The following is a 25,407-nucleotide window of genomic DNA, read 5'->3' on the forward strand; positions in this document are numbered from 1 at the left end:
TCTATTATTCACTTTTGGACCACTAAAGTTACACAGCTGCTTATTTTGTCTTCAGAGAGGAAGGACTTAGTCATCAGGAGCCCTGGGTATAACTGGATTACTAAATCAAACTCACATTTTTAGGAGGGGGGCACTTATGTATGTTAAATTGTCTTAAGTTATTAATCTTGCCTTAAATATTTTGCGAAATATGTGCCAGAGCTCTGTGCTAAAGTCTGGCCCTGTAAACCAAAATGAGTTCAACATCAAATTAACTGAGTTGCATACTTTAAAACCAAAGAGAATCCTGGAAAGCGCTACCTCCATTTCCGTAATAATCAAGCCATATTCTTTTTAAATCTCCAAAATCCTAGATATGTAAAATACAGAATTAAATCCAGTCCTCAAAAAATTAAGTTCTATTTCCAAAGACATAAAATTCTAGCAAAATGGAAACAACACAAAAATAAACTTTAAAATGTTAATAATGACCACCAGAGAATCTAAGTCCCCTGCCTGCCATGTACCCTGTTTCAGGGCCTCCAAATTTAACAGAATGGCCAACTCTAAATCCACTTTAACAGTACCACAGAGACCAAAACTTAACAGGCAAGTAAACTGTTCTTAAGTAACAAACATGCTTTGCAAACTTTTTTTTTTGTTTGGACCAACGCGCCATAAACTAAAACACAATTACTGAAATAAGCATCAAATTCCATCCTAACAAACGTCTGACATCACACTCAACTAATCTGTAAGGCAGCACTTGTACCTCTTTACACACAGCACAAACTGACATACCGACTTCGGTATGACTTTTCAATTCCACTGGTGACAGAAAAGTATATTAGTGACTTACAAGTTTCTCCCTAGCTCTCAAGTCCACTCATTTCAAGTCTTAGCATGAAAACTCGTGACACACGGGAAATAAAGGGACAAAGGTAATGGCCAAGGGATGTCAAGCAGAAGCTTGCAGTAGGATCCGAGCAGTTCTGCATCCCTTCCCCGAGCATCTCCAGGATTGTCCTACCTAAACACTTTATGTAAACATGGGGCTTGTGACTCAAGCCTCCAGCCCCAATAGGTGGAGAGAAGTTTCCTCGCCTCGGCTGCACATGGTTTGCAGAAGTTTGGCTGGAGCAGAGCGGAGCCTGGGTGGGAGCGGCAGTGTAGTTAGTGCTGCAGGCGGCGGCGGCGGCGGCGGCAGAGCAGCAGGAGGCGGAGGCGGGCGGGGGGAGGGGAGGCGGCTGGGGGGGCGGAGGGGGCTCTTGCCGCCACTGCTCTCTCGCCGCCTCTCCCCCCCGGCGGGAGCCGCTCTCAGCCTCTTTGCACTAGTCGCTCCGCTCTCTCGGTCATGTGACCTTAACGTAACCGGACAGGAAAAGCCCCGCCGCCGCCGCCGCCGCCGCGCCGGAGACACCGACCGCGGCGGCAGCAGCAGCAGCAGCAGCGAGAGGCAGAGGCGGCGGCGGCGGGGAGAGCACGGCCAAGGCTGCCCAGCGGTGCCTCCTCCACACCCCCCGCCGCAGCAGCACCGGCGACAGGTAAGCGCGCAACGCCTCCACCTCCCGGGGCCGGTGCCCACGTGCCGCCCCCAGCCCGGGCTCCGGGAAGGCGGAGGGGGGGCGGGGGCCACCGGAGCTCGCAAACGGTTCCGGCACCAACGGTGGCAACAAAGAAGACGAATGACCCCCGTCCCGGGGCTCCGGGTGAAGGCAGGCGGAGGGCCCGGACCACACGGGGACCCAGTTCTGGGAAGCGAGGGCAGGGGCGCCCCGCGGGGGTGGTGGCGGCTGCGCCTGGCGCCGGGGCTCTGGCCGCCTGACAAAACCATCCCCCGGAGCCAGGCGGCGGCGAGTCGGCGGCGGCTCCATCCGGGGCTTTGCGGGAGGGGGAGGGGACGGAAGCCGAGAGGGCGGGCGGCGGATCGGAGGGAGGGAGGGAGGAAGGGGAGGGGGGCGATTCGCGTTCCGTTCCCCGTTGCCGGTCCCTCCCTTCTCGCCGCCACCGCGAAGTGCGTCCCGAGCGGCGGCGGCCGGTGAGCGTCCCGCGCTGGAGCCCTGAGAGGCAGGCCCGTCAGGTGCGTAATCCTTCCGACGCCTCGCCGCCGCCTCCTGCTGCTGCCGCTGCTGCTTCTTCGGCGGCAAGGCCGCGAGCTGCGGAAGTGGGTTTGGGGGAGGGGAGCGGAGAAGGAGGGGGAGGGGAGGGATCCGGTCCGACCGGAGCAGGCCCGGCCTCTCTGGCGCTTCTCCCAGCTGCAGCGGCTCCTACAGCTGCTGCCGCTACTGCTGCGGCTCCGCCTCCCCGCTCGCGGGCGGGGGCGCGCACGCGCGCTTCCGGCCTCCTCGGGTCTCGCGCTGTCTTCGGCTCTCGCGCGCGCTCTTCCCCTCGCCCTGTCTGACCACCCCCCGCCCCCGGCGCCGGAGCTGTTGCGCCAGCCGGGGCGTTGCGCACGGCGTAGGCGTCGGCATTGTGTTAAACTCCGCGGGACTTGGGGCGAGCGCGCGCGCGCACGCGGGACTGAGGGAAGCGGAGAGCGTGCGGCGCGGCCGGAGTGCGTCGCCCCTCCCCTCTCCTCCTCCCAGCCCCTCGGGGATGGGGGCGGGGCCGGGATGCGCGGCGCCCCGGCCCGCCGGGCCCCTGCCGGTCTGGCCGGCCACGCCCCCGGCCGGGCCCCCGCCCCCCGGGACGGGGCGGGGCGAGGCAGGACAGGGCGGCCGTTGGGCCGCTTGCCTGCGGGCGGAGGAGAGATGTAGGCTTCCCTGGGCGCCGCCCGGGTGGACCGCTGCGGCCCGGGCCGCGGGTGTGGGCACGCTGGGCCGGCAGCCTCCGGCTTCCGCTCCACTGCCGATCTGCGCCTCCGCTGAGGCCGAGCTTAGCTCGGAGCTGCGCTGTGGTTTCTGGCTGCTTTGCGGTGGGGCGTGGGCCGGCGTCCGTGCCGCACCCCAGGCCGGCGCGGCCCTCACACCCCGGAGGGCTCCGAGAAGGGGAGGCTGGGGGCGCGGAGGCTGCTTCCCGGGCCCAAGGCGTTTTTCCGTTGTAACGGAACCCCCAAACCATCGATTTTTAAACAGGCTGCAAAGAGATCTGATGATACAGAGGTGCTTAGGAAGCAAGGTTTTTGTCGCTTTTAGCTGGTAGTGAAGGGGGGGCGATAAGAAAGCAAGGGTAGCTGAGCAGGCAAGAAAATGGGCAGGGTGAAAATGCAGGTAGTTATTGCTAGGCCATTTACTGCACGAACTTCCAACTGCTGAACTAATGATGCCTTAGGGAATTAATTCCCCCCCGCCCCGCCACCGGCTGCAGTGTTCATCTCTCCTCCGCCCGCAGGCAAATACAATGGGCCCACTTAGTGTATGAGTCTCAGTTCTATTGATTTTCATAGGTAATTGTTTCAGTAAAATAAAGCATAAAAAAGGTCAGAATTACTGGCTCACACAGAACTTAGGGGTGCTCAGGGTTCCTTTAAATGGGCTGCCCTGTCCTTTTTAGGACAGACCTCCATGTAGACCCTGACGGAACCTGCACTAGCATTTTAGTTGGAGAGGCCTGAAACTTTAATAGAAAATCAGAATTAAGACATTTTAAATGCTCATTTCTGTGATTTATTACAAACCAACATTAACTGTTAAAGTAGATTTTATTTTGCATTTTAAATAACCTTGGTGTATATCCAGGGTGTTTTCAAACTGTTGAAAGGTAATTTTTAAGAAAAAAGTTCCACATTCCTTTAAGCTGGGCATTTCTCAATAAATTGGTGGTTTATAGAAGTTTATTTTCTAGCCAAAGAATTGACCTGTTATTGACACCACGGTAAGATCTCAAGGTACAACTTATACCAGTGGTAGTACCTGCCACAGATAGTAGTTGAGGAATCCTTTAAAGGGTGGCAGATAAACCACCCTTGAAGCTTTGTTGTAATGTATAGTCCAGCCACTTGCCAGTTTTAAAGCTTCTCTCAAAGAGGGTGTAACTAAGTGGTGCTCTGCAAACTTCCACTGAAATACTCCAGCAGCAGAGTAAACCCGAGGCATGCTTTAGGCCACAGAATAAAAGTTGCCACAGTGACATTTTCTTTTTTATCATAATGATTAATATGAACTTTGCACTGTCCTCAAAGATCTGCACTTTTGTAATATAAAAATTATATAAAATATAAAATTTTATTCACCTTAACCCTCAAAGAAGATGCTCCTTGTAAACACTGCATGTCCTGTGTACAGGGAATATGCTTTCCCGGGCTTGAGAATTCCTGACATGGAGGTAGAAAGTGAAGGAAGCCTTCAAGGCTGATATGTGGCATTGGCTTGGGAATGGCTTTGGAGTTGGAGACTCTTCTGCCATCTCTTCTTAACTGTCTTGGTGCCTCATCCCTAGACCCACTGACCTTTTCCTGAAGTAACTTTGAAATGTTGAGCAAGTGGTGTGGTTCCAGCCTGCCACGGTGAAAGAAGAACTGCTGGTCTGCTGGAGACTACCATAAATTTCAGAAGGCACATGGCCAAAATGGGAATTTATTACTTTTCCTACTTCCTTATGGTTGCAAAGCATGACTAAAAACCTAAAAGGGAGTTGAGAATTTTTATTTTCCTGAAAAAAATAAACTATAAACATTCTAAGCATTAGAACATTTTCTAAACCTTTTTTATGCCCAAGTAAGTTATAATTTTATTAGCAAATTAAACTTAAATAATTAAAATATTACTGTGAGTCAATAGTAAGTAAGAGTCAGTGTTTTACAATGCTAATATGCCAATACGGGATGAAGTCAGTAGCCATTGAATACTTACCAGGAGTTGGCAGTCCAAGACAGTTTAGGACCATTTTTTTTTCTATGTTATAAGGCCACGTTAGAGGCTGTATTTATGCTCAAATACATAATTCCCAGTTCACATGAATGAGGAGGTATGCATCATATGACTTTCTCACTTCAAGAAAGCTCAGTGTGCAAAGACAGGAATTTGTAAAGCATTTTTAGGTACCTAAGTACTTACAAAACAGCTCTTTTTTACAGAGGTACAGTCCCTTTAAATTGTGTGCCCACCTACGTTCTGCATCAAGCAAGGATGAACCATTGGAATCATCTGAGAACAGTTTCAAAGTCTATTTGTGTTCTACATCACGCCTATCTGCTTAAATTCTCTGAGCCCCAAAGTGATTCTGAACAGGGGTTGTCTTAAGTGTGGTCTACACACTCTTCTGAGTCTCCAGGACCCCCTCAGGGTTCCACGAGGTCGAAACAATTTTCATAATAATGGTAAGATGGTATTGAACTTCTTAGCTGTTGACAGAATGTGTCAACATTGGAAAGATCTGCTGCATAGCTCACTGAGCTGACATTTTCCAGTGACCAATGGGTGATGTTCAAAAAAACCATGCATGCGTAAAAGATCCTTTCAAAGTACAAGATAGAGCAATGAATTTTACTGTAAGAGTAGGAAAATTTCATTCGTTACGTACTTTTAGATCACACTGCTAACCTTTAAGAAACTACGACTTGTCAAGTTTTGGTGTAGTATCAAAGAATATCCACAATTACCTGGAAAAGCTATTAATATATTTCTTTCTCCAACTACATATGTGGGTGAGGTTAGATTTTCTTCAATACTCAACCAAAAGTTATCACAACAAAGTAAATGGAGGAGTAAATGCAGAATCCCATTGTCTTCTATTAAAGAGATTTGTAAAAATAGCAAATTAGATTAGGTTTTAAATTTTGCTGTGTGATCATATGTAGCTTTCCTTAAAGTTGATTATAGCATAATGCCTTTAGAATTATCACTTTAATATCAACTCCATTAGCCATAAATCTCTGACTTGGTTCTCCTTGACACAAACTGTCCCGGAACTGCCTCCTTCTGACCTTCACTTAGAAATTAAAAAATAATTCCAAAGTTAATGTCAGCAGTCTGTAATTGAAAAGACAATCTCTTACAAATCCAATGGTTTTCAAAGTCAAAATATGTGCTGTTGATTAGTTTATGTCCCACCTTTTTCTAATTACTATGGAAAAGGATTGACTAATGTTAAGAACAATACACCAGCCTGTCACCACAACTAATTAAGACACATTTCCTAGCTTTGAGATACAATTTAAAAACATTAAAATTCAAATGACCAGCCTCATTCAGGTTTACTTTATAGGCCCTAAATATTAATTATTAATAATACTAATTGAAAAAGCAGTTTTTTTCATCCTGGTAAGTGGTCTGAACTACTTGAAAGAATCAATCTTACTTGTGGGTAGTGCTTTTTCTGTTACTGATGTGTACTGTGCATTACAGTATTCATTTATGCTTCACTTAAATAAAATTAAGGACTTTAGAGGACCCTTTTAGTGCCCTAGAAGTGGGTAGTCTAAGTGGTATTTGGTATCTTAGGAGAGCTATTATCTTTAAAAAGTGAGTCATCAATTCCCAAAAGCTGTTTTGGTCTCCTCTTCTTATACTGAAAATGTAGGAGGAAGTTGGGTTGTCAAAATATAATGTGATTATATTTGTCCCATTCAACTGTACCTCCAAAAGATGAGTAACTTACACATTAAGGATCAGCGCCACCTGTGCTGTGAGCACTTGACATCTAGGCAGTATCGCTTTATCAGTGTGGGAAACAGTGGTGAAGCATTAAATAATACCAACGGTCATTTATATTTAGCTCCGAAAAGTGTTTTTTACGTATTTCAACATGTCTCTCACAGTCTCTGAATTTGCTTAGGTTAAAAAAAAAAAAAAACTTTGGGGCGCCTGGGTGGCTCAGTTGGTTAAGCGACTGCCTTCGGCTCAGGTCATGATCCTGGAGTCCCAGGATCGAGTCCCGCATCGGGCTCCCTGCTCAGCAGGGAGTCTGCTTCTCCCTCTGACCCTCCCCCCTCTCATGTGCTCTCTCTCTCAAATAAATAAATAAAATCTTTAAAAAAAAAAAAAAAAAAAAAAAACTTTGTACGCACAGACATGCATAAAGAAGGCATTGTATGAAAACCCACTTTTAAGAATTGCCTCCCCTCGGGATGCCTGGCTGGTTCATTCCATAGAGCATGCGACTCTTGATCTCAGGGGTGTGAGTTCTAGCCCCATGTTGCGTGTAGAGATTACTTAAAAATAAAATCTTAAGAAAAAAAAAAAAGAATTACTTCCCCTCTCCCATCTCTATTTTTCTTCAGTTCCTTTCTGCTTACTATTCTGATTTAAGAAAGACAAATGATTTTTTTTTTAAAGATTTTTTATTTATTTATTTGACAGAGAGAGACACAGCAAGAGAGGGAACACAAGCAGGGGGCGTGGGAGAGGGAGAAGCAGGCTTCCCGCGGAGCAGGGAGCCTGATGCGGGACTCGATCCCAGGGACCCGGGATCATGACCTGAGCTAAAGGCCTAATGACTGAGCCACCCAGGCGCTGCAAGACAAATGATTTTTTTTAAATTTAGTTTAGCTTTTTGGGTTTTTGTTTTGTTTTGTTTTGTTTTTAAAGATTTTATTTATTTATTTGACAGAGAGAGACACAGCGAGAGAGGGAACACAAGCAGGGGGAGTGGGAGAGGGAGAAGCAGGCTTCCCGCTGAGCAGGGAGCCCGATGCGGGGCTCTATCCCAGGACCTGGAATCATGACCTGAGCCGAAGGCAGACGCTTAACGACTGAGCCACCCAGGCGCCCCGCTTTTTGGGTTTTTTTAACGTTCCATTTGTAGTTTTAAATGGTTGGGGGCTTTATATAGGTCTTCCGTTCCTTGTCAAGATTTCATGTCAGCCTTCCGTGACTCGGATTACTAGAACTCTGGGGACTGATCTGTGGAGCCAGGTAGTGCAGAGGAAAGTGTGTGAAATTTACACCCAGAAGACCAGAGTTCAATTGACTCCTGTTTACAGTTGTAACCTCTCTGAACTATCATGTAGTGATTTCAGGTTGGAGTCAGATACACCCAGCTTCTCCAAAGACTCTCTGACATAAATCCCAGTGGGGACTCAGGAGCTCCAGACCAGTATAACCACGGGTACTGCACACCTTTACTTGGTTGTCTCAAAAGGATCCTGTCCCAGCATGTCCGAACATAACCTCCCGATCTTCCCCACCAAGCTGGCTTTTTGCCTGTGTTCCCTCTCTTGGCGGGAATCCCCATGATCTTTCTAGTTACACAAACGAGAAATCTAGTAGGAGTTATCTTGGACACATTGATTTCCCCCACCCTCCTCCATCTAATTCACCACCCAGCTCTGTTGAGTTTTTATCTTCTAACTACCTTTCAAATCCCATCCCTCTCGCTCTGTCACGATAGCCACCACCCACTCTTGTCATCTCTCTTCTAGACCCCAGAAAGGTCGTCCCTCTCACCACTTCGGCAGGTCTGCCGTCACCTGCCTCTTCACTCCCCAGTCAAATTTGGTTAGCTCTGCAGGGCAGCCATCTTATCGCTCACCCTGCAAAATCCCCTCTGGTGGCTCCCGTTGTTTTTCAGATATGGACCAAAATCCTTAAGAAGACCTGAGTCTCCACCTTCGCCTCGCCTCATTCTTTTCCGGCTCTTTGACCTTCAGTCACATGGACCTTCTCCCAGTTCCTCAGCGGCGTCTTGCTCCTGCCTATCTTAGGGCCTTTGCACATGCTGTCCCCTCAGCCTGAAATACTCCCGTCTTTGCCCAGTTCACTCTTCTCATTCTTCAAATATCTGCTTAACTGGCATTTTCTCACAAAAGCCTTCCTTGACGTCCAACCCCAAAATTAGACCCCAGTTTCATGACCTCATAGTTCCTTGTATTTTTCTTCACATTATAAATTTGTGTGCTTGTGTGATTCTACCCTTGAACTCTGTACTCTGCATACCATTGTAAACACTGTGCCTGGCACCTCGGAAAGCTCTCAACAAATGCATGACTACTTCCCAGGTCGACTTCTTAAGAGCTGGACTACGTGTGGGCAAGTTACTTAACTTCCTAAGTCTAGTAGATTTCTTCTGGAAAGAGGGCAGTTGGTCCTTGGCACATAATAAGTGGTCATTTATTATTAATGCTGTGGTTATTAATATTATAATTAATATTGAAGAGTGACAAAATGATATACCGTGGTATTATTGAGGATTAAATGATGAGTGTAAAGAGTTACTGTAAAATATAAAGCACTATTCAAAACTTAATTGTTAGCATGAAGAAACATGAAGTGACATTTAAAAATCAAAAACTTCTTCCAAAATATAGCTCCCTTTAGATTGAGGTGAATTTTTTAGGTTAATCTAGGATAAATAGAAATTGAACTCTTACCCCACATCACCCAGCTAGTCAGGGACCAAGAACTCAACATTCTTCTCTCTGGACATAGAGTTTTAAATTTTTTTAACAAATATCAAACACCAGACAATATGCCTGGTGTAAAATAAAGTAATAAATGATAAATAAGACTCAGGGCTGGCTTTCTGGAAGCATCAGGCAGACACAGGTAAACTGGAGTGTTCACAGATGCTCCAGAGGCCAGGAGAGCCTCCTAATCTTGAGGGTCAGGGAAATCTGCAGAGGACAAGTAGGGCTGGGGCTGGAGGAAAAGGGGAGGCAGTTAAGTGGTGGGTCCCTCTGGGAGTGGCATGTTTGAAGGTCCAGCATAGAGGTTCTAAGGCCCCATTCAAACAGGCCCCCGCTCCTGACAGTGGGAGTAGAAATCTGGTGCTGGGCTCAGCTTTGAGAGTGCAGCCTCTGAGCAGTGAGTGTTGCGGACGGCTAGGAGCCCAAGAATGGCCTGGGCTTCAGGACCTTCTAGTTATAAAGAAAAATGCCCTCCTTCAGCTTATCTCAGTTCATCCGGGTTTTCCAAAGTGAGTGAAATAACATCATTTTGTCTCCATTATCATCAACATACTCAGATGAAACTGGGTTTTTGGTGATGCCTGGATTTCAGAACAAGTTGGTTACTTAATCACTTTGTGAAGATCATCAAATGGATAATCTTATATCAAGAAAACAATTAGGCACAACTTAATGTCATAAAGTAAAATTTTATGTTGTAATTTTTTTTTGTATTTGGAAATTTTTCTTCCATATAATGAATATAGTGCCAACAATCCTTCCTTTAGAAAAATATTCTGACCTTATGTCCTTTCTGCCCATTTACATTTAGAAGTCCCCCATCCCTACTGGGTATGTGAATATTTTATGTCTTCTCTTGAAAAATAAAGAGGGACTGCTATCCTTTTGGACCCCTAGTTTCAAGGTTGGTTGGTTGGTTTTTAGTAGGTCTGTGAAATCCGAAAGTCTCAAACCATTAGTTTCATTCAGCATGAGAGCCTGTTGTGCAGAGTTAGGCAGGGATTGGGCCATGCAGGACCGGGTAAACTGTGCTGAAAAATTTGGGTTTCATACTAAAGGAAGTAGGGAATCACAGGAGGATTTTAAGCAGGATCGTAACACCAGATTTGCCCTTTGGAAAGATCATTCTGGCTGTTCCGTGTGGATGGAGTCAAGAGCTAGGGCCGAAAACTGGAGAGATGAGCAGGGAGGCAGAGCTCAGGTGTGGCGCTGGGGTAAGGAGTTGACGTTGGTGGGCGGTGAGTGACCGACTGAGGAATGAGGGAAGTGGGGCCCTGAAAGGAGGAATTGAGATTCCTGGGTTGGTCAGGAGATGGATGGTGGTGCCATGCACTCAGCTGGGGGTGCGGAAGGAAGGGGTTTGTGTCCGTGGCGTTTAGTGTCCTTTGGAGGAAATGGGGGTGAGGGGAAGGGGGATTTGAGTTGTTTTTCCTGTTCTGAGCTGAGGGGTCTGTGGGATGGCCCAGTGGGAGTGGACTGGACCCCACAGAGAGTCCTCAGAATGAGAAGTAGGCTGTGGGCCAAAGGCAGGGGAACATCAGCAAAAGAGGAATCCCTGGTGGGGATCAAAATAGAACGGCCAGAGGTGAGAGAAAACCAGAGCACAGCGGCCTCGGAGCCTGAGGCAGTGTTTATGGAGCAGGAGGAAGGGCATTAAATGCCGCAGAGAGTTCCGAGCAAGCGCAGTCTGGGCGGCTGGAGAGCAGAGGTCCTCGGTGACCTTCTTGAGCCATCTCAGTGCACAGGGGCGGGAGAGATGCGGCTTGTGAGCTGTGGATGGAGGCAGGAAGCAAAGAGCAGACCTCCATTTCCACAAAGGGGGGTGGCCTCGAGCAGAGCCCCCCATGAAGATGCTGCGGCCTCAGCCTTTTCAGCACACGCTGAGTGGAAACAGCTCTGAGGGGCCATGATGAGGAAAGAAGATTTAGGAAAATGGGGTGCTGTCAGCTGGGCAGGGGTGGGGGGCACTGCCTGAGATGCCCTTCTCGTGGAATCCAGGCTGGGGACTCCCCCACCCCATTTTCTCGGACTCATTCACATGTGACAGACTCTGGGGCAGGGGGAGGGTTGTTCTGATTTTTCTCCCTGAGAAAGGTTTTTTGGGTGTCCAAAGTAAGATTTTTAAGAATTTATCTGTGCAGAGTTTTGTCTTCCCTGTGTGTCTTCCTTGTGTGAATTTTGAACATAAGACCCATGTTTCCTCCTCTCGTTTGGCTTTTTTCACATCCTTGAGACTCCTGCACCTGTGTTCTTCCCTCTCCATGTGAAAGACATGTTCAGTTTGTTTCCTATGCTAGATCAAATAGGAAATCTCTAAATCAAGATTCTAGACTAACTGGTAGACCCCCTTAAAAAAAGAAACATTTCAGTTTTTTTCATGGCTCCATTCTTATGGGCTGCAAAAAAATACTTACCTTAGTCTGTTTATGGAATGAGAAGCAGCTCTACCTTTTGCTATAGCGAAGGAGGTTTTTCACTGTAAGAACAAAAACTTCAAAATCCTACAAAATATTGATAAGTTTGATGACATTACAACATAAAATTATATGTCAAAAATCTCTATGAAACAAAATCAAAAGAAAGTGCGAAAAATGTTAGCGACTTTTGTGATTAAAGGGCTCATGTTTATTATATACAAAGGGTTTTACAGATCGATAGGAAAAAGACAACCTGATAGAAAACCGGGCAGAGCTCATGAAGAGATACAAGAGGAAATGTAAGTGATCAATAAACATAAAAATATAGTTCCTCTCATCATTAAACCTTTAGAAGGTAAGAAAATGAGAATGGATTTGGCAAAGATTCCTTTAAGAAGTGGTAATACCCAGTGCTGGCAGAGTGTGGAGAAACTGGTGGGTGGGGGGGGGGGGATGGATAGACAGCTCACGATTGTGCGTCCGTGATCATTGAATGTCTTATCACAAATATATATGCTTAAAAGCAGCAATAAAAATAATGTTTCAGATTTGATTTTAAATACACTCGCGCATAGCACGTTCCAACAAATCAAACAACCCTGTTTAAATCTCACTTCTTGCGCTTACTGATTCTATCCTCATGGGCAAACTAGCTGACCTCTCAGCCTGTTTCCTCGTTTATAAGATCTGCATAGCAATACCTCAGATAAGTTAGTGTGCAGGTAAATGAATAACATACGGAAATGAACGGTCAGTGGTAAACACTCCATAAATAATAGCCACTCTTGTCATTGTCATCAAGGAATAAACGGTAATGTGTTATCACACTTGAAGCTGCCGTCAGTGAAGTGACACCCGGAGCTGCCTAAGCACTTGGGGAACCTGCTCAGAGAGAGCGCAGGAAAAAGCAGCTCATAGCAGTGTGCTCTCAGAGGATGTTAACGCTTCCCTGTAGAGAAAGGCAGGTTAGTAAGATGGGAAAGGAAGTATTCTGGCACTTTTCAGCCAACAGCCTTGAAATAAGCTTCTAACATATCCTGGTAGCGGTCAGGTTAAAGTGATGTTTCCGTGTAATCCCTGTTACCTGCAACCTGGCGCTGACTCGTATTTCCATCATGAACCGCAGGCCTTGTTTCTGTCACCCCCTCCTCATCTTAGTGCTTTCACTTCTCTGACCTGCACAGAAAATACTGGGAGAACTGAGGTCCTGATCCATTCCATGGATGTGGACGTGTAAATGAGCCCACGGTCCAGGTCTCTGTACCCAGATTGCTGCTAACTTAGGTGACCCTCCTCCCTTTCATACTTGGAGATAGCTCTTTTTTTTTTTTAAGATTTTATTTATTTATTTGACAGAGGGAGAGAAAGCAGGAGCAGGGGGGAGCGGGAGAGGGAGAAGCGGGCTCCCCGCTGAGGCAGAGCCCGATGCGGGACTTGATCCCAGGACCCTGGGATCATGACCTGAGCTGAAGGCAGACACTTAACCATCTGAGCCACCCAGGCACCCTTGGGGATAGCTCTTTTTTTTTTTTTTTTTTAAAGATTTTATTTATTTATTTGAGAGAGAATGAGAAAGAGAGCACATGAGAGGGGGGAGGGTCTGAGGGAGAAGCAGACTCCCTGCCGAGCAGGGAGCCCGACACGGGACTCGATCCCGAGACTCCAGGATCATGACCTGAGCCGAGGGCAGTCGCTTAACCAACTGAGCCACCCAGGCGCCCTTGGGGATAGCTCTTGATAGAAAATGTGAGACTGGACCTCCTCCATCCTTGCTTTGTGACTTGATTGGTCTCTCAAAGTATTACTCCATTTCATTCTTTTCTTTTAGGTCACACTTGTTAATTCTGAATCTGCCAGATCATACCTAGAACAGAAAGGAGAGTGGGGAGTTCAGTACCAGCTGAGTAAGAATTGCCACGGGTCTGTTCTGTTTTGTTTTGTCTTTTTAAAGCTTATTGATAATGCATTCTCCACAGTAGCTTTCCCAGTTCTGCAGTTAAGCATCATAGTTACCCATTTCTTTTTAAATCTGGCTATTTAGTTAATGTGTGGTGGGATTGTCTTTTTTTCCTTTTTATTTTGAGATAACTATAAATATACATGCAGTTGCAAGAAATAATAGAGACCCCATAAAGCCCTTTACCGAGTTTCCTCTGATGGAAACTTCTTGCTAAACTAGTTCCACACCACGACCAGGGTGCAGCCGCGGGTACAGTTGAGCTCCAGAGCGTTCCTATCACCAGGATCCCTCGTGTGGCCCTTCTGTAGCCAAACCCACTTCCCTCCTGCTCCCCTCCTTCTGTTACTAATCTGTTCTCTGCTCCTATGATTTTCAAGAATGTTATAGCCGAGGAGTCCTACAGTATGTGACCTTTGGGGACTGGCTTTTTTCACTCCGCAGAAAACACCCACCTTGCTGTGTACATGTATCAGGAGTTCATTTCTCCTTACTGGCTGTGTGGTTTCCTGTGGTGTGGGCATCCCACACTGCTTAACTGTTCACTCAGTGAAGGACATCTGGCTTGTTTCTAGTCTTTGACTCTTAGGAATAAAGCTGCTGGGGATGTCCACGCATAGGTTTCAGCGTGAGCGTAAGTTTTCATTCTCTGGGATGAATGTCCATGATCCCTGTTGCTGGATGATATGGTAGTTGCATATTGAGTTTTTTAAGAAACTGCTGTTTTCCAGAGTGGCTGCACCACATTGCCTTCTCCCCAGCCGTGTTTGAGCAGTCCAGTTCGTTGGCATCCTTGCCAGCATCTGGTGTTGCCGTTATTTTTTACTTTGGTCATCTTGATAGGTATATAATGAAATCTCAGTGTGGCTTTAATTTGCTTTTCCCCAGTCGCCAACGAGGCTGAAGGTCTTTCCAAGTCTTTATTCACCATCTGCATAGCCTTTGTGGTGAAATGTATCTTCAAGTCCATTGCCTACTGTCTAATTATATTTTTTTTCCCTGTTGGATTTTGAGAATTCTTTATATATCCTGTTTACCTGTCCTCTGTCAAAGGTTTGCAAAGGTTTCCAAATATTTTCTCCTGGTCTTTAGCTTATCTTTTCATCCTCTTAACAGACTCTTTCACAGAACAAACATTTTTAATTTTGATGAAATCCAACTTACCAGTTTCTCCTTTATGGATTGTACTTTTGATGTTCAGTGTAAAAGCTCTGTATCTAACCCTAGATCCCTAAGATTTTTCTCCCACTTTTCCCCCAGAAGTTATAGTTTGGTGTTTACCTTTGAGTCTATGATTCATTTTGAATTAATTCTTATATAAGGTATGAAACTTTGGTGAAGTGCTTTTTTTTTTTGTTTTTTGCCTAATGGGAGTCCAGTTGATCTAGCACCATTTGTTGAAAAGATTGTTCTTCCTCCACTGAATTGCTTTTGTGCCTTTGTTGACCATTAATTACGCATATTTATGTGGGTCTACTTCTGGGTTCTCAAGCTGTATCATTGGTCTGTATGTTTATCCCTTCGACAAGACCACGCTGTCTTGAATACTGTATCTATTTGATGCATCTTGAAATCAGACTGATTTGTCCCACTTTAATATTCTTTTTAAAAATTATTTTAGCTATTCTGGTTTCTTTGGCTTTACATTATACATTTTAGGATAGTCCTATCTATATCTACAAAAAAATCTTGCGAGAATTTTGATAAGAATTTTGTCAAACCTATATATTGACTTGGGAAAAATTTATGTTTTTACTATGTTGAATTTTCCTAACCATAAATACAGTATATCTTTCCATTTCTTTAGATATTCTTTGATTTCTTTCTTCAGCGTTTTAGTCTTCAACATACAAGTCCTATACATGTTTTGTTAGATTGACAACATATAATGTATTTCAGTATTTTGAGTGATTGTAAGTGGTATTATATTTCTAATTTCAGTGTCCACAAGTTCAAAGTTAGTATACAGAATTGAAATTGACTTTTACATGTTTATCTTAGAGCCTCCTTGTGGTGTTGCCAAACTCATTTGTTAGTTCTAGGAGTTTTTTGTAGATTCCTTGGGATGTTCTAGGTAACAACCATGTCATCTGGAAATAGCAACAGTTTTAGTTCTTTCTTTCCTGTCTTTATGCCTTTTATTTCCTTTCTTGCTTTATTGCACGAACTTGAACTTCCAGTACTATGTTCAGTAGTGAGAGTGGGCCTCCTTGCCTTGTTCACAATCTCAGAAAGCGTTTGCTCTTGATAACATTGAGTCTACTGTTAAGTATAATGCTGATCTGTGTGTAGTGGGCTGTTATAAATGCTCTTTGTGGGAAAGGAGCAGTCTACTGATTTGATGCACATCTCCTTCAGAGGTAGTTCCCCTACCATATGGATGATTCAGGCCGAGTGGTTGGCTAGGGTAGAGTGGGAGAATGAAGACCTTAGAATTTGGAGTCAGAACATTCCGATTTAAATTTTGGCTCCCCTATCTTCGAGCTAGATGGCCTGGGCAAATTATTCACACCTCTCAAAGTCCACTTCCTCGTCCACAAAAAAGGGAGAAGAGCACCATCCTACTTCCTCCGAGAGCGCAGGTGTCCAGGGGAGTATGGGCATGTTCTTATAGCCCCTGCCAGGGGAGCCCTGTCCACATAGCGGGAGCTGGAAAATTGCCTTCACCCTGCCCTGCTGCGGCCCCACCCTAGCACGTTGATTTACTGATCTCTATGGAAGATTTGACGACTTCTGATAGCTAGATCATTAGAATTTGCATTTGGAATCGTAATCTAAAAGATTAACTGCTCTGGGGATGTTTGCTGTCTGGAGCGCAGACAGCCGAGTTTATTTCGCGGCTTGGCGCGTCCCCTCACCATCTGTGTCAGCTTGGGCAGACCGTGTCACCCCCCGAGTCCACGGTAAATGCCATCATCCGTGAAACGGGAGTGAAGACAGAGCAGCAGGCTCACAGGGCTGCTGTGGAGGTTAAATGAGTGAATCGGTGTCACGTTGTCGGCATGACATGTCAGCTGCGGTCATTACTATTGGTGACTATAACGGACACATACTTACTTGTGAATCACCTTTCTTAAAAAAAAAATTGTTTGCTTTGCAGATTTTTAAAAAAATGGATTTGGCCAACCATGGACTTATTCTCCTGCAACAGTTAAACGCTCAGCGAGAGTTTGGTTTCCTGTGTGACTGCACGGTTGCCATCGGCGATGTGTACTTCAAGGCACACAAATCAGTTCTTGCTTCATTCTCCAATTACTTTAAGATGTTGTTTGTCCATCAGACCAGGTAACTAACGTGGTTGATAATAATCTAATGACTGTAGACGCTGAACTTCATGGCCCTCTTCCCCTCCGAACCTGCTCTTAGCCCATCCAGACTGTGGGGCTCCCCTCCTCTCCCTGGAATCCTAGGCCCCTGGGCTCCCAGTTTTCCCTCGTGACCTCACTTGCCCCCTTTGCCCATCTTGGTTACTTCCATGGACCTTTGAGCCCCCAGCGGCCCCTCCACGCCCAGTACCCTGGCTAGGTGTCCCCCCCACAACAGCAGGATGGGCAGTGGCCTCCTGAATCCCTTTCTCCCACTCCTCCAGCCCCGGCCCCCCAGACTCCCCGCACTCCTTTCCCTATTTGTATCCTTATCTGTCGGTCTAATGAGAAGCTTGAGGGTATCAGTTCCCCAGTTTCCTTCTTTTCTCTCTTAAAACATCTCAATTCCAGTATCTTGGCTTGATCTTTCCGTCCCATCTCGGAGAAAAGGACCCTTGATGTCTAAGGAAAAATGATCTTCCTCCAACTCTCAGGCTGTGGATCCTCTCTCTTACTCCTTGTTCTGTACTTTTCACTGCCCCCCCCACCCCCGACCAGCGCCCGAGTCTGAAGGAGCCACGCTCCCCCGCCACCCTGACGGTGCTGTCTACCCCAGCTTCTCCTCGGTCTCACCTGAAGGTGTTCAGAGGGCGAGCCACAGCCTTGCTGGGGCTCCCCGCACCGCACCCCCCGACCTCGCCTCTCTGGTGGCCCTGTGGCCTGTGCTCCATCTCCACTGAAATCACTTCTCAAAGAGCACCTCTTCATCGAAACCTCGGCTCTTCTCAGCCTCTGGCGTCCTTGTCCTTGTCAGCACTTGCTCCCGCTTGCTTCCTCTTTTTAAGGGCCGTCGTCTGCACTTTGATGATGCAGAACGTTCCCTATTTTCCTGCCCTCGGCGCAGGAGCCTTCTGAGAGTCTGCTGAGTTTTGGTCTTGAGCTTTCCACGCTGCTTTCCATGTGCACTCTTCTGAGGGGGGCTTGTTTCTCCTGGATTTGGCCTCCACTGGAAACCATAAGTTTACAGCTCTGGGCTTGACCTTTCTCTGTGTCCAGCACTCTGCTTCCCAAGGCTGCGAGGCTGGCTGCCCGAGGGGTAGAGTCAAATATCCGCGTGTCTGAAGCGGAATTAGGCCTTCCCAGGTCCTTCCCTCACTTCCCTGTTCATCTCCAAGTAACCCGCACTTAAAATCGCTCTAAAACCCCATTCTCTCAGTCCCCAAATCATGTTTCTCTCACAGTCCCTTTTGCATTAGCCCTTTCCTTCCCCTTCTTACTTCCTCCCATTTCCTAATCATTCCTGTCAGATGAATATTCCTAAACAGCGCTTTGATTGTAGGACACCTTTGATCAGAAACCTACTCTGTGGTGTTACTCCTTTGATCAGAAACCTAGAGGATATCCATTGCATGTCAACACAGCACACAGATTCCTACTTCTCTTTCAAGGCCCCGCAGGCTGGCAGCCTGACCTCCACCCTGCTTGGCCACCGCGCCCCCTCGGCCTAGCCCCTGAGCCCAGCTCCCCCGTCACCTCTTCCGTGACCTCTCCCCACAGTGATCCAAAGCCATCTCTTCCTCTCTCACATTTCACAGCAAGATCAGCACATTTTCCCTGTGTTGTTCTCGGTGGACTTATCTCCCCTCCTCATTTGTAAGTTTCCTGAGGGCAGAGACCGGGTTGGACCAAGCTTTGTGGACGCCCCAGTGTATAGGTCAGGTATTTGTACATAACTTAAGCCACTTGTTAAGTGTCTGGAGGAGCAGAATGGGTGAAGAAGAGGAATAATGGCAAGCAGAGGTTGCTTTGTCTTGCGACACTAACGCTGTTCCCTTTTACCTCATTGTCAGAGACTGACTTAGAAGTTTCAACACAATGAGTTAACTTGTCTTGAAAGCGGGAAGATTTTCATTTTGAGGAGTAAAAGAATACAGTTTAATGAATTTTAAATAGATGCAAGAAACTTAAGTGGAGAGCAGTTAAATGCCTTTGTAAAAAGGAAATGTGGTTATCTGTGTAGATCGGAGTCCCAAGTGTTACTGGGCTGGAGGCAGCCCGCGCCATTTCTCTTTGAGACAAAGCAGATCCGGGGCAAAGGCCAGGGGCAGGCTTTTCAACCAGCGCCTTTTTTGCAAGGCACTGTGAACTGCCACCTGATGACCCAAAAGGTGGGCTGAGAATACAGTGTTTTCACACTTGGTTTGAGTGTTTTTTCTGTAGTACCCACTAGATGTCTCTGTCTCGTGTGCAGCACACCAAGTGGTTAAGCTTTAAATCTTGTAGGGCTGCAAACACAGAGCTCCCCAAACTGCAGAGAGGCAGGTTTGGCTCAGCACAACCTTCTGAATGAGGTCGAACGTTGTTTAAAATTAATTATTTCCCCAGTTCTTTAAGCCACTCTTTGAGATTCTAGCGAAGGAAAGAGTAAAAATGCAAATTACTGCAAAAGTTTGTACGAAGGGCTTGTGGCAGTGCTGAAACCGTATTTTTCCTGTACAAGTGTTGTCTCAAGCAGACACCTACAAATCAAAGCATGCAGGTGTAATTTTCTTGTGGAGAGCTATGTCCTTCCAGAAGGACTTGGAAATGACCAAAGTCCGGCCCATAGTGAGCAGAGAGGTCTAGCTGCCTGGGAGGGAAAGCAGTCAAGGATGGAAATTGCTGGAATGTGACCTAAGGAACTTTTTTAAATAACTTTTTTTAAAGTGTTTCTATGTGTATATGGGTGCATGTGTTCTTCCGCTTTAAGAAAAAAAAAAAAATTAAAATCAAGAAATCAAGATAATTGGTTTCTGGGAACCTCCCAGGGCCCTAGGCGCTGGCCTTAAATCCGAGAGACTCACTGCCTCCCTTTCCCTGGTGGTTTCTCACCAGCCCCGTGGGTCCCTTCGGAATCCTCCTCCCTCCAGCCTGGCGGGGTCTCCCAGCCCCATTTATTCTTTGCCTTCGGAGATTGCACACAGTTCTTTAAAACCTGAGCTCTGTCTGCTCAGTCACCACCCATCACTGGCAGGGGACAGAGGACAACCTGTACAATAACAAATGAGGGAAAATCATAAAACTTATGACAAAATTTTGATGGGAAGGGGCCCTGCTTGGTACTTACTGCTCACAGATGCTAAAAAACACAGCCCTCCTTGGGATTTTCGGCCCTTCTCTTCTCTTTCTGGGAGGCAGAGGGGGGCTCACTGTCCCTTCTGCCTAGAGGAACATTCCCTCCCAGCAGAACAAAGGCGCCCTGTGATCTCCTGGGAGTACTTCGTATCTCTGAAGGCCTATGGTTTCCCAGTTCTCTGATTTGGAGGTGATTGTTTACATGATTAAAGTATTCTTCACCACACATGATCCCTGAAGCTTTGTTTTGAATATTGAACTTCCCTAGAGCCCCTTAAATGCATTCTGGTGTACACAGAGTATTATTGGTACTCACCCTGTGCTTGAAGGGAAGACCACCTGTAATTGCATTCCTATTTAAAGGAATATAAAGAGAGGACTGTAAAAAGATTCCAAAGGAAGATGAGTGATCTGTCTTTTTAAAAAATAGAGTCACAGAAGCTCTGTTCTTTCTGCCATCAAAGTGCTGCTAGTTTTTATGCATAATCTTTATTCTTTGACTTCCATACTTCGTAGGCAGACATTTTTCACATGATTATTTGTATGCAGTCATCTTGAAATACACACACATTGATGGCAAGACAGGAATTAGTCAAATCTGTTCTGTCACAAATGCTATTAAAGTCACTCTTTTAAAAAATAGAATAAAATGTTAAATTTGGAAGAGCAAGGTATACTGTTACTTTTTTAGCATATCGGAAAATATTTATTGATAAGATAAACAGCAAAAGGAGACAAAAAGAGTTGTAATAGTAAGAAGTGGTATAATCAAAAATGATTATAAATTCTAAGAACCTAATTAAATAACTGATCCATTTTAAAAAATGATTATACATTCTAAAGGCATTCAAGGAAGCTGTCTTTGAAACTGCATTATCTGTAGATATATTCACTCAGTGGACGATAGCACATAACTCATACTATATAGATACAGTCATTGCTTTCTAATGATGCATTAGAATTTCTGTCATTAGTGATGGTTTAGGAAGAATTCTTTGGGACTTCTTGATTAAAGCTGCTTGATCAGAATGATGTTTCTGGAATGAGGCAGACACTAGCGTCTAAAAGTTAGAAAATCAGCTGCTTTAGGTGCCTCAGATAAATCACTTGACTTTTGGGGATCTCAGTTTCCGATCTGTCAAATGGGAACAATCCAGATCTGCCTTAACTACTACACAGGATCATTTTCATGCTCTAAACAATTTTGGCGTCATGGGTTTGGAATGAGAGCGAGATTTAAATCCCTCTTACGAATTCTGATACTCAGCAAGGCATGAATCTCTTTGAGCCTCAATCCCTCATCTGTAAAATGAGAATTAATGGCAATTTAATGAGGTCATGGCTGTAAAGGCCCGCTGTAGTTCTGTTGATGGTGGTGGTATTTACATTGTCCTGGAACCGCTTTTTAATGCAGTCTAGCAATACTGGGAAGGTGATCTGACCGCATTAGAGCTAGAATGTTCTTCCATACCTTCCTGCAGGAGATAGATCAGAGAGTTCAGAGCACCAACAGAATTAGGTTTTATTTTTCTCTCACTTTTGTCTTGTGGCTCTTAGCGCTTGTTCATACTAGTCCAGCCGCCCCCCCACCCTCCCACCCCTCCTACCCCCGTGTCATTTTACAAATGAAGAAGCTTTCTCATCAGGTAGATTGTTTGATTTGCCTTAAAAGATCTCCTGCTGAGCTCCGGATGGCATTGGATCAATAGAAAATCATAGACTTTTAGCCAAAGATCTGCCAGGTCAACGGTTCTTAACCATGACTGGGTCACAGGCCGCTTTCAGACTGATAAGCAATAGATTCTCTGCACAAAACACAAAATTTTTTTTATAGAACTCTTGCAGTTCTATCTAAAAATACAAGATGATAGAATTTCACGTAGACTATGAGGAGAAAAACTGCTTCAAGAGTCTAGGAGTTACGATGTCATATTTGCTTAATATGAACCTTTTCCTTCTCGGTCCTTGAAAATATATTTATTGTATCTCTCTGTTCTTAATACAGTTAACTTACATAGGTTCCAGTTATCTCCCCTGAGTATTCCATTTCACGAAACACAAACAGTAAGAAACAGGAAATGCTCTTGTTTCATTTGCCTTTAAAAAGTGGCCCATTTTTTTCTTCAGCGGTCATGTTCTCATCGGAGACATGGGTTGACGTTTACTTACAGATTGTTCACTTGTTTCTTCCAGTGAGTGTGTCCGTTTGAAACCAACTGACATACAGCCAGATATTTTCAGCTATCTCTTACATTTGATGTACACTGGCAAGATGGCACCTCAACTGATTGATCCCGTTCGATTAGAGCAGGGGATCAAGTTTCTGCACGCCTACCCACTGATCCAGGAAGCCAGCCTGGCCAGCCAAGGAGCTTTTTCTCATCCCGACCAAGTCTTCCCCCTGGCCTCTTCCCTGTATGGCATTCAGATTGCAGATCACCAGTTGAGACAAGCCACCAAGCTCGCCTCCGCCCCTGAGAAGCTCGGGCGGGAACCCCGGCCACAGCCGCCCAGGATGAGCCAGGAGCAGGTGCCTGAGGCCTCCCAGCTCTCGCAGCTGACTTCAAACCTGGCCCAGGTGACTCGGACGCACCTGACTCCCTCGGACCCCCTGCAGACCTCACTGTCTCCAGAACTCGTTTCCACTCCTGTGCCCCCCCCTCCCCCCGGGGAGGAGACCAATCTGGAAGCCTCTTCCTCGGACGAGCAGCCGGCACCCCTCACCATAGCCCACGTCAAGCCGAGCATCATGAAGAGGAACGGGAGCTTCCCGAAGTACTACGCCTGCCACCTGTGCGGCCGGCGCTTCACGCTGCGGAGCAGTTTGCGGGAACACCTCCAGATCCACACGGGGGTCCCGTTCACGGCCGGCCAGCCGGGAGAAAGCCGGGCGCCCCTGTCTCTTTGCAGCAACGCGGCCGACCTGGGGAAGGACGCCATGGAGGTGCCCGAGGCCGGGATGGTCAGTGACAGTGAGCTGCCGCACATCTCCGACTCCCCCATCATCGACGGGCAGCAGCACTCGGAGACGCCGCCGCCCTCCGACATCGCGGACATCGACAACCTGGAGCAGGCCGACCAAGAGCGCGAGGTCAAGCGGCGCAAGTACGAGTGCACCATCTGCGGCCGCAAGTTCATCCAGAAGAGCCACTGGCGGGAGCACATGTACATACACACCGGCAAGCCCTTCAAGTGCAGCACGTGTGACAAGAGCTTCTGCAGGGCCAACCAGGCTGCCCGGCACGTGTGCCTCAATCAGAGCATCGACACCTACACCATGGTGGACAAACAGACTCTGGAGCTCTGCACGTTTGAGGAGGGCAGTCAGATGGACAACATGTTGGTCCAGACCAACAAACCCTACAAATGCAACTTGTGTGACAAAACATTCTCGACTCCCAATGAGGTGGTTAAACATTCGTGCCAAAACCAGAACTCAGACGTTTTTGCCCTGGACGAGGGGCGGTCCATTCTCCTGGGCAGCGGGGACTCCGAAGTCACGGAACCTGACCACCCGGTGTTAGCTTCCATCAAAAAGGAACAGGAAACAGTGTTGTTAGACTGAATGTGACTTTCCTTTTTAAAAACTGTCATTTTTACAGAGACTGTCTCCTCTCTCTTTCTCCGCCCGCCCCCCCACCCCCCAATTCAGAACTGTAGTTCTCCATGGCATGATACAAACAGGTCCCCGGCCCCTCTGTCCTCCCCGCCCCCTCCCTGTCCCCAGCCCTTCCTCCGCAAAGGCTTTGTGCATTATAAACCTGGAACATATTTACTTCGAGTCAGGGGACATTGGAAAGATAATGGTCAGTAGTACTTATAAACTCAAATAGATTTTGAGACGTTTTAGATTATTTAAAAGCCTACTTGGAACTAATGAAGGGTATATAACAAAACAAAACAAAACAACTAGAATGCGATTTGGTAAGCTAAAATTATGACTTTCCCTGGGTAATAAGTCTTCCTTCTCAGAAAATGGCAGAAAATACAGCATGCTTCTTAGAGATACCGTTGGGCTCTGTACTATGCAAAATCTAGAAGGTGTGGGGAAACTTGAAACCCAAGCAAATGTTCTTAGTATTTATCCTCCAGGTCTTATTTCAGAATGCATCCTTTGAGATTATGTCCAGTCAAGAAAAATCATTCGTTAAGAAATCTACTTGAACAAAACACAAAAGAGAAAAAGTAATAATGTGATGGCAATCTTAATTTTTGGATAAAACATGACAAAGCTGTGAGTTTGTGTGTTTGTAAGAGAAAATGTGTGGATATTTGCGATAAACAGGTGTATTAACGCACATGCCTTATCAAATTGCTGGCTTCTTTCAAAGTTGAACAAGAACAAAATTCTCTGTTTTAGTTTCTGATAAATCTGTTGGTTGTTTTCAAAATCAGATTTGAAAGTACTATTCTATAGATTGTCTTTCTGAATAGAAAACGACATGCCATTCCAGCAGCTGCCGGTGTTAAATTTGTTTTAGCACCCGACTGGCTGCTTTAAATCAGTGTACGTATGCAGGAAAGTGCATCTCAGAGGGGAGGTTGTGAGCAGAGCATGTAGTAACTTTAATGACTTTAAACGTTAATGCTGATAGTTTACTGGCAACATTCATTGAAGCATCAAAAATGGCAGAGAAAAATCAGGACAAAAAAACCTAATTGCTGTTTGGGGAAAAAACTTGATTTTGATGTTTCATCTCCACCTTTTTTTTTTTTTTCTTTAAACACCTGAAATTTTCCTCCATTGGCCTGAAAGCAGTAAAACGTGTCCATTAATCTTTCCTTGGGCCAGTAACAGAATGGTCTGACAGGACAAAACAGGAGCCAGAAATAAGGACTGAAGGGAAAAGGGAAGAACAGTTCTTAGCTGTGCTGTACGTATATGTTTAAAACTGAATATCCCGTCATCCTGTTTCATGTATAGTTGAGTTCTCAGATTTGTAAGTTTTTATACATACTTTCATTGAATAAACATTTAATTAAATGGGTATTTTATTGTATCTGCATATTACTCTATCTACCCAAAAAGATGCCAGGAGGGGGACGTGGCCTGAGGAGGCATCTCTTTGCTGTACCCCTCCTTCTGTCTGCAGAACTTGGGGCGGGCGGGTCCCCTCACTTGAGTCTCATTTTCCACATCTGTACAATGAAGACCGCGGTAACCGCTGGATCGTCAGATTGGGGGAATCAAATGAGGAATCTGTAGGAAGGTGCTATGGACAGTCCAAGCTTGGCCGGGAAGAGATCGGGAGGTCATCCTACCCAACTTTGTTTTACGAGGAAGAAAAGGTGTTTACCTAAAAATGACACAAAGTCGTGCTACATAAACCTAGACTCTTGAGTAGTGAGAGG

At 46.0% G+C, this 25,407-nt stretch overlaps 1 protein-coding gene across 3 annotated transcripts; it reads left to right on the top strand.

The window, feature by feature from the left end:
* Positions 1-1,215: 1,215 nt before the first annotated feature.
* On the top strand, positions 1,216-25,043 carry ZBTB2 (zinc finger and BTB domain containing 2). Of its 3 annotated transcripts, none has more exons than XM_036072977.2 (3): positions 1,216-1,523; positions 16,737-16,921; positions 22,249-25,043. In XM_036072977.2, the coding sequence occupies exons 2-3, from the start codon at positions 16,749-16,751 to the stop codon at positions 23,618-23,620; spliced, it is 1,545 nt and encodes a 514-aa protein (XP_035928870.1). In that variant the 5' UTR covers positions 1,216-1,523; positions 16,737-16,748; the 3' UTR covers positions 23,621-25,043. The 3 variants fall into 3 exon arrangements, with proteins under 3 accessions (XP_035928870.1, XP_035928871.1, XP_035928873.1); XM_036072978.2 differs by lacking the exon at positions 1,216-1,523 and adding an exon at positions 1,930-2,059; XM_036072980.2 differs by lacking the exons at positions 1,216-1,523; positions 16,737-16,921 and adding an exon at positions 1,931-2,059.
* Positions 25,044-25,407: the final 364 nt, after the last annotated feature.

Source organism: Halichoerus grypus, chromosome 9, assembly GCF_964656455.1.
Source record: "Halichoerus grypus chromosome 9, mHalGry1.hap1.1, whole genome shotgun sequence".
Taxonomy (NCBI): domain Eukaryota; kingdom Metazoa; phylum Chordata; class Mammalia; order Carnivora; family Phocidae; genus Halichoerus; species Halichoerus grypus.